The 13,023-nt window shown below is 40.7% G+C and overlaps 1 protein-coding gene across 1 annotated transcript; it reads right to left on the bottom strand.

The window, feature by feature from the left end:
* Positions 1-5,749: 5,749 nt before the first annotated feature.
* On the bottom strand, positions 5,750-8,750 carry pdcb (phosducin b). The gene is made up of 4 exons (XM_053430484.1): positions 8,622-8,750; positions 7,517-7,579; positions 6,710-6,855; positions 5,750-6,503 (listed from the first exon to the last, which is right to left on the bottom strand). The coding sequence occupies exons 2-4, from the start codon at positions 7,560-7,562 to the stop codon at positions 5,988-5,990; spliced, it is 708 nt and encodes a 235-aa protein (XP_053286459.1). The 5' UTR covers positions 7,563-7,579; positions 8,622-8,750; the 3' UTR covers positions 5,750-5,987.
* Between the last annotated feature and the right edge of the window lie 4,273 nt (positions 8,751-13,023).

Consider the following 13,023-nt stretch of genomic DNA (forward strand, 5'->3'; position numbering starts at 1 on the left):
CACGGCTCCCGGAGCATAGTGGGAAATGTAGTTTTTAGCTTGTCACGTGGACTTCAGGGTTTGGAACCAAAAAAAATAAGATTCAAAAGGACGTTGTTTATTATTGAGGGCTGAAGATAAGATCACGTGTCAATGGTAAACTTATTTAAACTTGTAAAACGAGGCTTATTTCCTTTTTGGCAGCAGGTGGCGCTGTGACTGTCACAACATACGGACTAATAGATCTGTTTAGATCTGACACTCTCTTGTTTGTTCTTCAGTTCGTATAAATCTCTCATCTTTGCAACAGTCAAAGAGATCAAATTAATCAAATCAAAGCAAACTGACAACAAGGAATTATTAGCAAAGTTAGAAACGGTGTTTTCACATTTGTCCAGCAGGGGGCGCTCTGACTGCATCGTATACAGTAACACACTCATTAATGTCCTGTTCTCTATAATAGTGCTGTGAATTTTTGAGGGTTTAACAACATAACGACGAATTCACATTAGTTTTACAATCACGCATATATTTTGTATCGCAAAATCTCCTAAAATGTATCTCAGGCTAAAATTAAATATATAAAAAATTGCCCTCAGTATTCTCTACCAGAAATTCATACTGGTTTAAAATGGAGGAAGCTTTGTAATGAGATTTAGGAAGAACCGTTTTATAAAAAATAACTAATATTTACGCTAGTGATTCCAATTTGAGTTTTTTTTGTTCTAGAGTAAATACAATGATTATATGTTCAACATAATTGATCATCCTGTTAAAAATGCATTTTTGATTATAAATATATATATATATATGCATATATATATATATGTATATATACGCATTTTACTTTATGGCTTGTAGCATCAGACTGTGTGAAATGTTACAACGTGTTTCCTTTTAAATGTACTGCAACTTCAGGATTCAGGATTAAGTTTTTAATTAGCTTGTATTGTTTTGAACAGTATCAAGCTCAGTTATTTATTAACTCTGACCTCTGTGACATATGCCTGGAAGGTATTCACACCCTGTCTGGACCAGTTTTAAAAAGCACTTCAGAGGTTTATTGATTAATAACCAAGGCGATGCTGGGACACAAAAGACTGATGGCACGTACACAAGGTAAGGCATGAGGCGCCCCTCAGGCGGCAGATATTTTTTCACATTCATCTGTCACGCCTGGATACCAAGATGTACAGTAACCTACAGCAACCTCGCCGTACAAACTTCTTAATGAGTCAGCCGTGTTCGTTGTTGTCAGCACTTGTCATGGGAGTGAAACCCGGGAGCACGGACCCTGCAATTTGAAGTGTTTCGAGATGAGGTGTGGCTCGTCTTAACAAATGATTTCCTATTCTAAGCCCTCCATAACACTGAACAAATACAACAGCGATTTGTCTCTCTCTCTGTCTTTGAAAGGAATTCAAAAGAGCTTTGAAGTTGCAATGATTCAGGTACTTTTATCCATTCACACACCCCTGCTTCCACTTGGCATCACCCATTCATCAAAGGCCTTCCGAAGTCAGCCCAGTGTGAGAAACACCAGTAAGACCAACCCATGGGTGGCTTGTGTTATGTGGGGGCGCATGTGTATTTTAATCTGCAGCTTATCTCCATGCTAACATCCTCATATCACTCATCCTTTTCTTTTCTTACCTCCTCATTAACATAATTATGTCATCTATTATTTTTGCAATAACTCATTGGTACTCTGTGTTCATAGTGGTTGCCTCATCTCCAGTGTTTCCATTCAGTAGTAGTATGTTTTGTCAACGTGCGTGCAAGTTGAATCTCATCAGGAGTAAATACTTCAAACAATAACATTTACATCATCACTAAATCAACGAAAACAGTGAGTCACGAGGACCTTGTGTCACAAATATCCACACAAAGGGACTAAAATAAACCTTGATTTATGATGACAGCCAGACAGTGCACCCACTGCCCCTTACGTCCGCTGTCCATATTTGGTCAGAAGGGCCAAAGTGCCTCAAACCAGGTCCCCGCTGCCATGGCATGACATCACCTCAGTTGTTGTTGTTTTGTGTGGGTGAACTAGAGCATGGCAGCCGAACTTTCCAAGAGTCCAAACACCATAAGTACAAAAGCACTCCAATTAGCGGGGCAGTGTAAACGAGGAGAGCGGAATCCAAACGTCAGAAGCGGGGGTGGGATCAGGTGGCCGTCACGAGGGGTAAACAAGGAGGTAAACATTTGTTTGAGGGGAGGGATGAGTCAGATCAAGAGCTGGGGCCGGTTCCAAGAAGCAAGGTCACTGCGTTTTCTGAGGCAACTTTGCAACACCCCCCAAAATTAGAAACTGATCAAAAGCTGCTTAGTATCTTACTCCAAAAAGTTAACCCGACAATTTAGTAAATGGGCTCTGCAGAATATTGTTGAAAATACACATTAAAAACAACTATAAGCTGTTTATTATTATTAACTCTGAGTTTACAGGTGAGTCATATGGTCTGTGAATCTTCTCAGTGGCCTCAGCTGAACCTGCTGAACCCTCACGGTCTCTGCTGGAATAATATTGGAATAATGCCACGTATACCTTATATACATGATGGGTGGCTGCAGCTCAGAGGCATTTTCCTATGTGGAGGCTTCTTTCGTCGGCGTGAACTTTGTGTGCCAGCGGTGGCACGCATGCAGTGTGTGTGAGGGGTGAAAACGCTGGCTGTCACTTTCTCACATTGTGCTGGGCTCACGGGTCGTGTTTGGGCACCTCGTGAAAACTTCTCGCCGCTCAGAAGGCTCTTGTGGGAGGTCTCAGAAAAATGTTTTGATAAACCTTAGACACGCTACCGTGTGAAAACGAGGTGTTGCCTGCTAGAGGCTATGCAAACCCTGCCAGACGCGGTACTGTGGAAACACAAACACATGTATATCCTCAGAGAAATATGTTAGAGTATCACTGCTCACCCGCTTTTGACTCTGGATTAATTAGAAGTCAAGAGCCTCCTTTGCAGGCAATATGTCAGAAATTATTGGGGCTTATTTATCTGAAACCATTAAGTAATCACCTTAAGACATGTTCAGAGTTGCATTTGAAAAGGTATAAAGCTGGCATGGTGTGTGTGATCCAATATTATCCAGTCGAACAGTCAAGATGATTATAACCCTGTTTGACATGGATCTAGAAAAGTGTAACAGTTACAAAACATTTCTATTTACATCCACAGTAACGTTCACATGGTGTTTGCACTCCTCCGACAAAACACTTTTAAAGTCCATAAAACTGAGCCTTTCTGAAACACTTAGGAGAACTGGCTTCATCAAACAATAGATACACTCCTGATCAAAATCTTAAGACCAGTTAAAAAATTGCATGAATTTGCATTTTGCACTGTAAAATCTTAGGAAGGTTCTAAGTAGAGTTTCAAAATGCAAAAAGAAGAAATGGGAACAAGAGCCCAAAAGTTGTGAGCAGGCAATTTATTGAAAACAACAATTTAACTGAAGTAGGCTGTTCATCAGCTGATCAAAAGTTTAAGACCTGTGCAACAGTGCAAAATGCAAATTCATGCAATTTTTTAACTGGTCTTAAGATTTTGATCAGGAGTGTATGTGGACTATGCATCTTCATTATATTCATTACATTACATGCAAAGGTTATAAATTATGAGTATTCTAACAGAGAAGGCGCTGCTACCTGTAGGGACTGTTCTTCAGTTGACAACAAAATAAAAACAAAGAGCAAATCCTTCAACAGTTACTGTCTGAACTTTCAAGAGATTAATTAATTATTTATTTTTTAAATTGGAAAAGGAATATGACAGAGTTCACACACAACATAACATAAGAATTAGTAAGAGACAATTATGAGCCTCTGTTCCCTGTAGCGGTGGTTGTGTTTGTGTGGTAATCTGTTTTGGGCCGTTTCTACAGAAATTAATTTGATTCATGAATTCTGGATCAGTGCCGCAAGTCTTCACTTTAAAATCTGAACCTTTTATGTTGTGGTTTTGGAAAAGGCCTGCAGCCAACTGGGGTCACGGGGAGGTGAGGTCTATTCCACAAGATGAACAGTTGAGGTTATTCAACGTGTGACAGCCTGCTCCAGCAGCAGAGAGGAGGGAAGTCCTCTGCGATGGTATGAAGCCCTGCATGTGGGAATGTTTGCAGTTTGGGTGTTTGTGTATGGATCCTTACATCTGGACCCGGATGCTGGTGGTGCTGGTGAAACGTAGAGGGTGGGGCCTCTGTCATCTGAGACCCTCTGAAGATATAGATGGTGACACGGTGGTGTTGACTGAGGAGGAGGTCCATTTTTCCACACTCCACGTGGGGATCACAGATTAAGCGACGACATTAAAAGTGTCTATAAACTAAATTAGCTTTATTGCAATGTTATGTGACTCGAGAGGCAAAAAGAAAAACCACCTACCTGCACCTTTATCGCTGCTTGTAGGCTGGTAGTAATTCCCATAGTAGTGGTTGTGTTTGTGTGGTAATGTGTTTGGCCGTTTCTACACAATTAAATTCATGACATATCAAATTATGGATTAGGGCTACAAGTCTTAATTTAGTTGTGGTTCAGGCAAGCCTGCAGCTCACTGGGGTCAAAGGGGTGATGAGGGTAATTAGGTGGTAGAAGTTACTTCCTTTTAGTCAAAATTATAGACTGAGTGCTATTACACCTGTTTAGGCCCATAGACAAAAGTGTGGTTAAAGGGATCTCAAACAGATTAGCACGTTACATCTTGTCTAAAAAAAAAAAGTGCCATTGTAGTTTTATAGAGTGTAGAGTGTATACCAAGGCCCAACAGCTCCCTTATGAAACTACATCTAAATACACTAGATCCAGATATGTATTCTTATCATAAATATTAGTCCCCTCAACATGCCTGATTTAAAAAAAATCCAGATCCATGAATTAGAAAAAAAGGCCCCAACTCAGGATGTTAATTGAAGAAATAAAATGATCCTATAGATCCGCCCTGTGATCTGGATCTACACAATGTAATGGGTTCTTTCTTGGCCATCTTGTTCCATCAGCAGATCTTCGAGTAAATTAATACAATGCAACACTTGTCTATTTTGTACAATTTTATTATTTTTCTATCGTGGACAACATGTATATTAGGCTATGATTCATCATATTCCAGTACACAGTGTTAAATAGTAACCCTTAAAACAACCATATTGACCATTGTGCAGCATTAAAGGAATTGTTGCTGAGTCACATCACACTAAGAAAACCCGTGTTTTCATTTCTGTCTATTGAACTCTTCTCTCTGATGATGTTTAAATAGCAGAGGCTCAATAGTGTTTTTTTTCCACATTGGCTGAGGAAGCTGGAGTTGGTTATGTTGGACCGAACAGCTGGAAGATGTGTTTACATCAAATTGTTTCCAGATGTTTCAGCCTCATCACTCCTACGAGTCCCTGTTCTATTAACCTCTTTTACTGACTTCTTAAAACTTTGGCAAATAACCTTAAGTATACATATGTTTAGATATTCTATCACACGAGGACATTGTCACTTTGTACGAATTCTGCATTTGTAAATACTTCAAATCAAACGCTACAAAAAAAGTCCATGAAACACTTTTTACAGGTACATACAGCAGGCAACGTTTCCTAACATAACAAAATAAAACATCTCTGTTATAGTTACAGCTGGTTTGGTTTCTGTTTTGGTGCTGATGAGGGGGATTTCTGATATACTGTGTTTCTTTTAGAAATAAATTCTGTATCTCCTCACCTTATCCTCACCCTGATTTGAGAGCACCATCATAAACTGGATGGAAAATGTCTCCTTTACTGGAAAGCCCTAAAACACCAGTGAGCCATAGACTGTGTATGAAGATGGACGATGTGTCTCCACTTCTCCAAGAAACCAAAATATCCCAAATATGAATTCTGCCATCTTGCACATTTGGAGCAGTGTCGTCCATTTTTATATAAAGTCTATTGAACTAGTAGAGATAATAACCTGTCTGTCACAGCTCTCTATCCCAGACAGTTTCCTTTCCTCCTCCTCTGCAGCCAAAACCCGATGTTTATTCGACATCGTTTTCCTCTTCCTCTTCCGCACCAGGCATCTCTTTCTCTGGCAACAGGCCATAGCTGTTGAGGAAAGCCTCCACATCGGTGGCGAAGAACTCCTCGCTTAGGTGCTGCATGCAGGCCAGGAAGTTCCCCAGTAGTTCTCCCGCCTTGTAAACCAGCAGGGTAGGCAAAACCTCGTCTGAGAACCGCTCGCCAGCACCGGACGAAACAGCATCGATCCTGCAGAACTTCACAGTGGGGTACTCGGTGGCCAGGCAGTCGAGGCAGCTGTTGAGCTCCTCACAACCTTTGACCCCGGCCTTGTAGATGTGGACAACCACCACCGTAGTGTGATGCTCCTTCTCGATGACCTCTAGGAAGGCCTCGCCACTGTCCAGGTCGTGCACACCTTCAAACTTGGGCCCAAAGCTGAGCTTATCATGCATCTCCTGCATGCACCTCCGTCTGTATTTCTTGAGACAGCCTTCGTCCTCCTCCTTAAGCAGCTCGTACTCTTGGACGCTCATCTGGAAACATCAAAATAGAATTAGACCAATTGTCACCATCCTCTATGGGGATGAAACTACAATATTTGTCACTACACATGTTGGTGGAGAAGCTCATCAGCAGACTTCTTTCTTGCAGATCAGTATCACAAAACACACGGTCCTCAGATCAGAATCAAGTATTTGTTCCCCTTCAGAGTAAAAGTCTATCTTTGTGTGGGCTCTACCTTGCGTGCATTTGATCTGGGGTCGTCGCTTGCCGTGTGAGCAGATGACATCTGTCTGAGCAGTTCCTTCTTTGCAGGTGGCAAGTTGTCCTGGTCCATACTCTCCAGCTTAAACCTCCTCCAGTCATTGATGACTCCTTTTGGACCTATAGAAAAAAGATAAAAAGCAAATTGCACTTATTCATTGAAAGGCATTTAAAAGAATACAACTTTCATCTGTTTTTACTTGCATAAGTTCCTCATAATTTTACTCCTCTTTTTCTTCTAATATTCAAAACTTAATTAGCAATTTGTCAAATCTGTAAAAGCTCGATATACGGTTATTTTTATTGGTTTTATTGTTATTTGATATCTCAAATGATTAAGTAAGTCAGTAAAGACTAAATGGAGACATGTCGGTTGTAGTTTAAGGCATGTTCTCAAACTTTACTCTTAAGAAACCAACTGGTCTGAGGTATATGTGACTTCAAACTCAGCGACCTGTTTAGGGGATTAAAGCGTAATCTCAACCTTCTAAGAAGTTCACTAACTGCACCAGTGTTGCGTCAGAGAAAGAAGATTAAAGCATCAGTCAGACAGATCAGGTCTGTACTCGGCTCAGTTTAGGTTCTTCAGATATCTGTTCAGAGCGGTTTGCTCCGTGAACAGCCCTTTTGTCCTCGTAAACACATCTTTTCAAAAACACATTTTGACTTAAGGTACAAATCCCTCCTGAATAACCGATAAACAGATTTGACCAACAAGCACAGACGACAGAACCCAGGTTGTGTTGCTGTGAGATATTTAAAAACAACAGCCTCTTCTCACCTGTGTGGGTCACGTTCGCATCCGATTCACTCATCCTGTCACTCATGTTTTCTGGTTAGCTACCTGTAAGACAAAGGTCAGAATGAGTTAAAGGAATTGGACATGATTTGCATAAGGAGTTTCTAAATTAAGTAACAATAACGCCATCGAGGTCCTACAAGCTTTGTTGTTCTCCGGCAGACAATGGCGTAGATTCAGATTCTGGTCTTTGCACTGTGACTTAGCTGCTGGACACCAAGTGAGTCCCATGATATTTAATTAAATTAATGCAGTCTAAGAGGATTAGTGCACTGCAAGAGATCTGTTTAAGTTTGCTGTGAACCCTCAGTTACTGTTTACTGGTAAATTTTAAAGCCAAATCAAACGTAAGACAGTGAATAATAATATGAATATGTGTGGTTTGATTAAAATAATATATTTAATGTGTACAGTGTAAAAAATACATGGAAAAACTAGTGTAAAGGGTGAATGTGTGTTTATTTTATTTTTTTCAGTGTCTCCGGTCACTGGCCCAGCAGCTAGTGTGACGTACGCCCAGCCAGTATCTCATTGGATTAAATTGCCCTGTTTGAATTAGTGTCGTCTTCCCTCTTGCGTGCAGTCACGATGCTGATCTGGTCTGATGATCTGTGTGACCTCCACAACCCCCAAATCCACAAGTACTGTGCTCAGTCTTATACTACGAGCCAATGAAGGACAAATGTCTCTGTTATTTCCTATGCCCGTGAGTGAACAGCTGACTTTCAGTTAGACACAGACCCATGACTAAATTCAGCACAGACAGAAAGAATTCCTTGTTCGAGTTTTCTTCGCAGGAGCCGTTGCTTTAAAAACAAGAAAGAAACCGAACCTGCAAAACCCTTTAATTCGATCCTTTATGTTAATACACAGTGTAAATGTTAAATGATACACATGGGAAATCAAAATGGCCCCCAGAATCAGGTTTGAATATATGTAAAAAAAAGTTACATAGACCAACTTATCGTCTGTTACATCAATCCAAAACTAAACGTCTTATTTTTCTATAAAACATTTGTTCACAATTATGAAATGACTTTACGAGAATGTGTTTGAGAATGAGTGAAATGAATAAAGTTCCTCTTACCTCCCGCAGTCCCAGTGAAGTCGTCCCTTCGTGTGAGTAGCTAACCTTGCTCTGGTCGACACTGGGCTATCTGTTGCTGGATGGTGTGTGTTTTAGTGTGCATGCGTGTGTCTGTTCCAGCCAATGAGCTTGTGTCTAATGGAGATTTCAAAAAGGACCCTATAGACCAAACAGAAATAGAGCACAGATCCTAAGAGGATTTCACCTCAGGAATTAGAAGCCTCCACTCTCGATAAAGGCCGAGCTACACCCATTGACGAGAGAGAGAGGAAGATAAAGACAGGGAGAAAGAGAGAGAGAGAGTGAGAGATGGAGGGAAGAGAGAGGGAAAGCAAGGACAGAACACCTCTTTTTCTCAAAGCCGGGAAAAGATGTTTTTCTTTTACCAGAAATGTAAAACATCAATTGATTGGCTTCTCAATAAGAGCCTTGTATATTCAAAAGCAGAGCATACGGACCCGAAGTTCTAAATAAAACGCTTTTGTTAGAATTTCAAAGTTTTTCCAAGCACAACAATGACCACATGACTGATGAGCCTGTTAAAGCACAAACCACCACAGTAGCTGCGGGTGAAAAATGATGCTTTATCATGTGACTCTTGATTATCTTCGTACCGTGACCTCCTCTCTCCTCTTAAACTATGATTTTCCTCGTGAAGAATAAATTAGGTTGAGACATTTATTATACTTGTAAAGATGTACGAATGTTTTTGTGGGTCAAAAATTATGCTTTTCAGCAAATGCAGACAATTCACAATTAAATCATGTTTTACCATGTTTGTTGTACTAGAAACTAAAATAATCAGGTTATGGAAGAAATAAGACATAAGGTTGACTTGAAACTTATATTTAATTGTCTATAACAAGATGCCTGTTGTTCTGAGAGGTTTTAGGACAATGTTTAAGCATGTACAGACACTCAATTACAAGTATTAGTCCTGCAATCAAACGCTTACTGATATTAGCAAAATCAAATCAAAATATTCTCAAGGAAAGTTTTTTAAATGCCTTTATCACAGTATCAAAGTATTATTTCTGATGTATTCAATGAAATTTAAGCAGTATCGTAATGTTGTACCTAATGGATTGATATGCAATTTGCTGGAAGGATGTAGTGGGATTTAGGAAAGAACCAATACAATTTTTATAAATTTGAATATCCAGGGATTTAAATAAAACCTTCTTTAACATTACGAGATTTTCAAAATTGTCATTATTATCTTCCTCACAGAATAATTTGTGGATCTTGATGAAACAAATTGGGGATGTTTAGAAGACTCACTATTTGTGAGTATTTGTAATTTGGTTCATATCCTGATAAAAATCCAGATCTAGTGAATTTAAATGTGGTTTTATAATGGTTCTTTTAGGCCTCGATGGTGTCATGTGCTCTATTTGTCAACAACCAGAGGGATGCACACAATGGTAACATAGTTGTATACTCCACTTCACCTTTGAACTAAATGTTTTCAGAAACAAAAAATGTCAGTTGGGATCTTTCCTTAATCCACAGTGTGAAGAGAAACACCACAGTCACTCTTCATTCTTCACCTGCACCTCATTGTAAGCTGCTCTTAAGTAAGCTGTTCCCGTGTGCGCAATCACTGCAGTGCCAAGGGGAAGAGCAAGTGTTCCCCACAAGCAAGTGTCTCGACTTCTGTCCTGCGTCCTGCCTTTATTGGCTTACGGGATTAGCAGACTTTTTTATTCAGGCACAGGGCTTGCATCCAATTTATCAGGTGAGGTTTCGTTACTCCCAATCCCTCAGATTACCTAAAATGGAATTCAGCAGTTTATTTAGAAACTTCTGTTCTAAAAATATCCGTCAACTTCGGCTTAGGGTCCAGTATTAGCTGTGCCATACATCTCACTGTTGATCTATTTGTAACAAAAGAAGCAAAGCCAATATAGGCAGATCAGTTAAATGACTCTATATATTGTACATATATGAAAAGAAATGTTAACCGGTCACTGGTGCAGTATAAACACATGGACAAGTATTCACACAGACAATCACACATAGAGAAAGACAACAATAAATCATCTAAGTTCCCTGGTAGAGAGACTGGTGATCCTGGAGGACAATGACTGGACTCACATGAACACATGTCCACACAACAAACTGATGTGTTCTTGGCTTGCTATAGGTCAAAAGCCACATATGTGCAGGCCCACATCAACAAATGACAATCTCTCCAAGAGGGAAACACGAGCAGAAAAAGGAAATAGGTGAACACTTGCACGGGAGAGGGTCATAGTGTGTTTGGGTACACGGGGTTGTGTACTTGTGGTTGGATCATTGGATCACCTCTCTTGGCCGGCTGACAGGGAGACACCAGGTCGGCCCTCTGACGTCTGTTTTTAAACACTAGAGGTCAGCCTTCCACCTTCATGATCCGGGTTCTGACATAGACTGTGACTTAAGTAACTGTGCTGCATTGGGGGAAGAAGCTTATTTAAATTTGTACACGTGGAGCAGTCTAAGTGGTGCTGGTGAGGATGGATGCTGAGGTGAACCATGTTTTCATGTTCAGGGTTGGTTGTGGTACACGCTTGTGCCCTAGCCCCAGATGAATCACCTGTACAGTTGGCAAACCCCTTGGAAACGTTTTAGCTCTTTGTGGGTCAGGGTTGTGGGTCCAGTGTGTTGCCAGGAGAAACAACGAAGAAGACACAGTGGAGCTGCAGAACCGCATCTTTATTTTCTTTCACACAAAGTCGGTTTTCCAGTAACAAAAAAACGGTCTGGACATCCCAGAAATGTTCCCGTTTGATCCTGGATAAAATAAGCTAGTTGTCAGAGTTTAAAAAAACAACCATATCGGTTCACAGCATTGTTCATCGAGACCTGGAACACATGCAGCAGTAAGACAAAGGTGAAGAGGATGTCATATGAAAGAAAGAGCCCCAACACCAGTATGTGTTTGGGTTTATAAATATGGATTTACATCTCGACCATGTCCCCTCCACGCCGGGTGAGGGTGAGCACACAGAGGGACCATAATCTCAAAAAAGACACGGGGACCGATCAACTTCAGCTGATTTTTAACTGGTCAGGGTCTGGTTTAAGGGTTAGGGTTAGAAACGTAAAGGCTATCGTTGAAGCAAGTCTCCCACAGATGAATGTAAGTGTATGTGTATGTATACGTCATCCTCTGTCTCTCCTGTAAGTATTTAGACGGACAATATGAGTTTTCTCATATGAACTGCGTGCTCCATGACGTACATGTATGTGGAACTTTAAGTATAGAGTTACCTCCTTTCTGGAAGCCAACAATTACAAATATTTACTGCTTTCCATAGCTTCAAGTTGAGGTGTGTGAAGCATGCACTTTTCTTTTTGGAGGCCCGCATATTAATTACACAGGTGATAAACAATCACACGTGGAATGTAAATCTCATGTGGCACTTGTTGGCTGTGTGGCAAGATGTGTAAAGAAATCCATGTGGGTGCAAAGGAAAGCAGCTCCCGTTCTGTAATTTTCCTCTGTTCATGTGAGTTTCCTTCTAATATTTCTTCACCCTCGTAGTGGCTGAGAGAACTGAGAGTTTTCCTCCTATTATGACAGCTGTAGACTGTTACACTGTTATGAGAGACTGCCTGAAAGTCCAGCCTTGCTTTATCGGAGGCCCACTGCCAACACATTTCTGTGACTCAGAGGGTTTCTCTTCCAGTTCAGCGATGGAGATATTCTATTCTGGCAGGGGCCCGTTGCCTCTGCATCAACTGGCTCTGTCTCATTGCATCAACTGTCTGAGTCATGGTTTTCCTTTTTAATCTGTTAATTTGGTTCCGGGAGAGTACGGGCAATACAGCTTTGTTGTTTAAAACCCCCCCAAATAAATAAACCAGCCAGCAATGAATAATTTAATTTATTATGTTTAGTAGACAACTTTTTAACCGGTCAAACTAACATAATTTTTTTACGAGTAATTCTGCAAACCAAATTAATAGTTCCAGCAACTCAAATGTAGGGATTTTCTGCTTTTCACCAAATCACTGAGTAAACTGCGATTACAGATTTGCACTACAAATAGGACAACTTGTCCTTCAGGGTGGTTCCGTTCAGCAGCATGCCTGTCAGGGTCTGTGAACCCGCATTCAACACACAGAATTTTTGCTTGTCACCACTGACAAGCATCACAACGACTATCATGAAACCAGATATGTATTGTTGCTCTGACATGGCTGAGGGGGAGAGCACTGTCTGCCAAACAAAAGATTGGCGGTTAGATTCCCAGTCTTCCCCATCTTCATGCCAAAGTGACAGCTGAACCCTGAATAGCCCTTCATCGCTGCTGAATGCACAAATTGGAAGTCGCTTTGGATGAAATGTAATGGCTGGAGTTTGAGTGCTGACAGGCACGTACAGAGACTCCACTCTAACAGAGTCAATGTTACA

The sequence above is a fragment of the Pleuronectes platessa genome, chromosome 9, assembly GCF_947347685.1.
Source record: "Pleuronectes platessa chromosome 9, fPlePla1.1, whole genome shotgun sequence".
NCBI lineage: Eukaryota > Metazoa > Chordata > Actinopteri > Pleuronectiformes > Pleuronectidae > Pleuronectes > Pleuronectes platessa.

Bases quoted from the DNA above. Each gene is read 5' to 3' on its own strand.
- pdcb (XM_053430484.1), bottom strand. From the start codon at position 7,562: ATGAGTGACAGGATGAGTGAATCGGATGCGAACGTGACCCACACAG. The intron at 6,856-7,516 runs GTGAGAAGAGGC...TTTTTTCTATAG, and splicing joins TGCGAACGTGACCCACACAG to GTCCAAAAGGAGTCATCAAT. The intron at 6,504-6,709 runs GTAGAGCCCACA...TGATGTTTCCAG, and splicing joins CCAGATCAAATGCACGCAAG to ATGAGCGTCCAAGAGTACGA.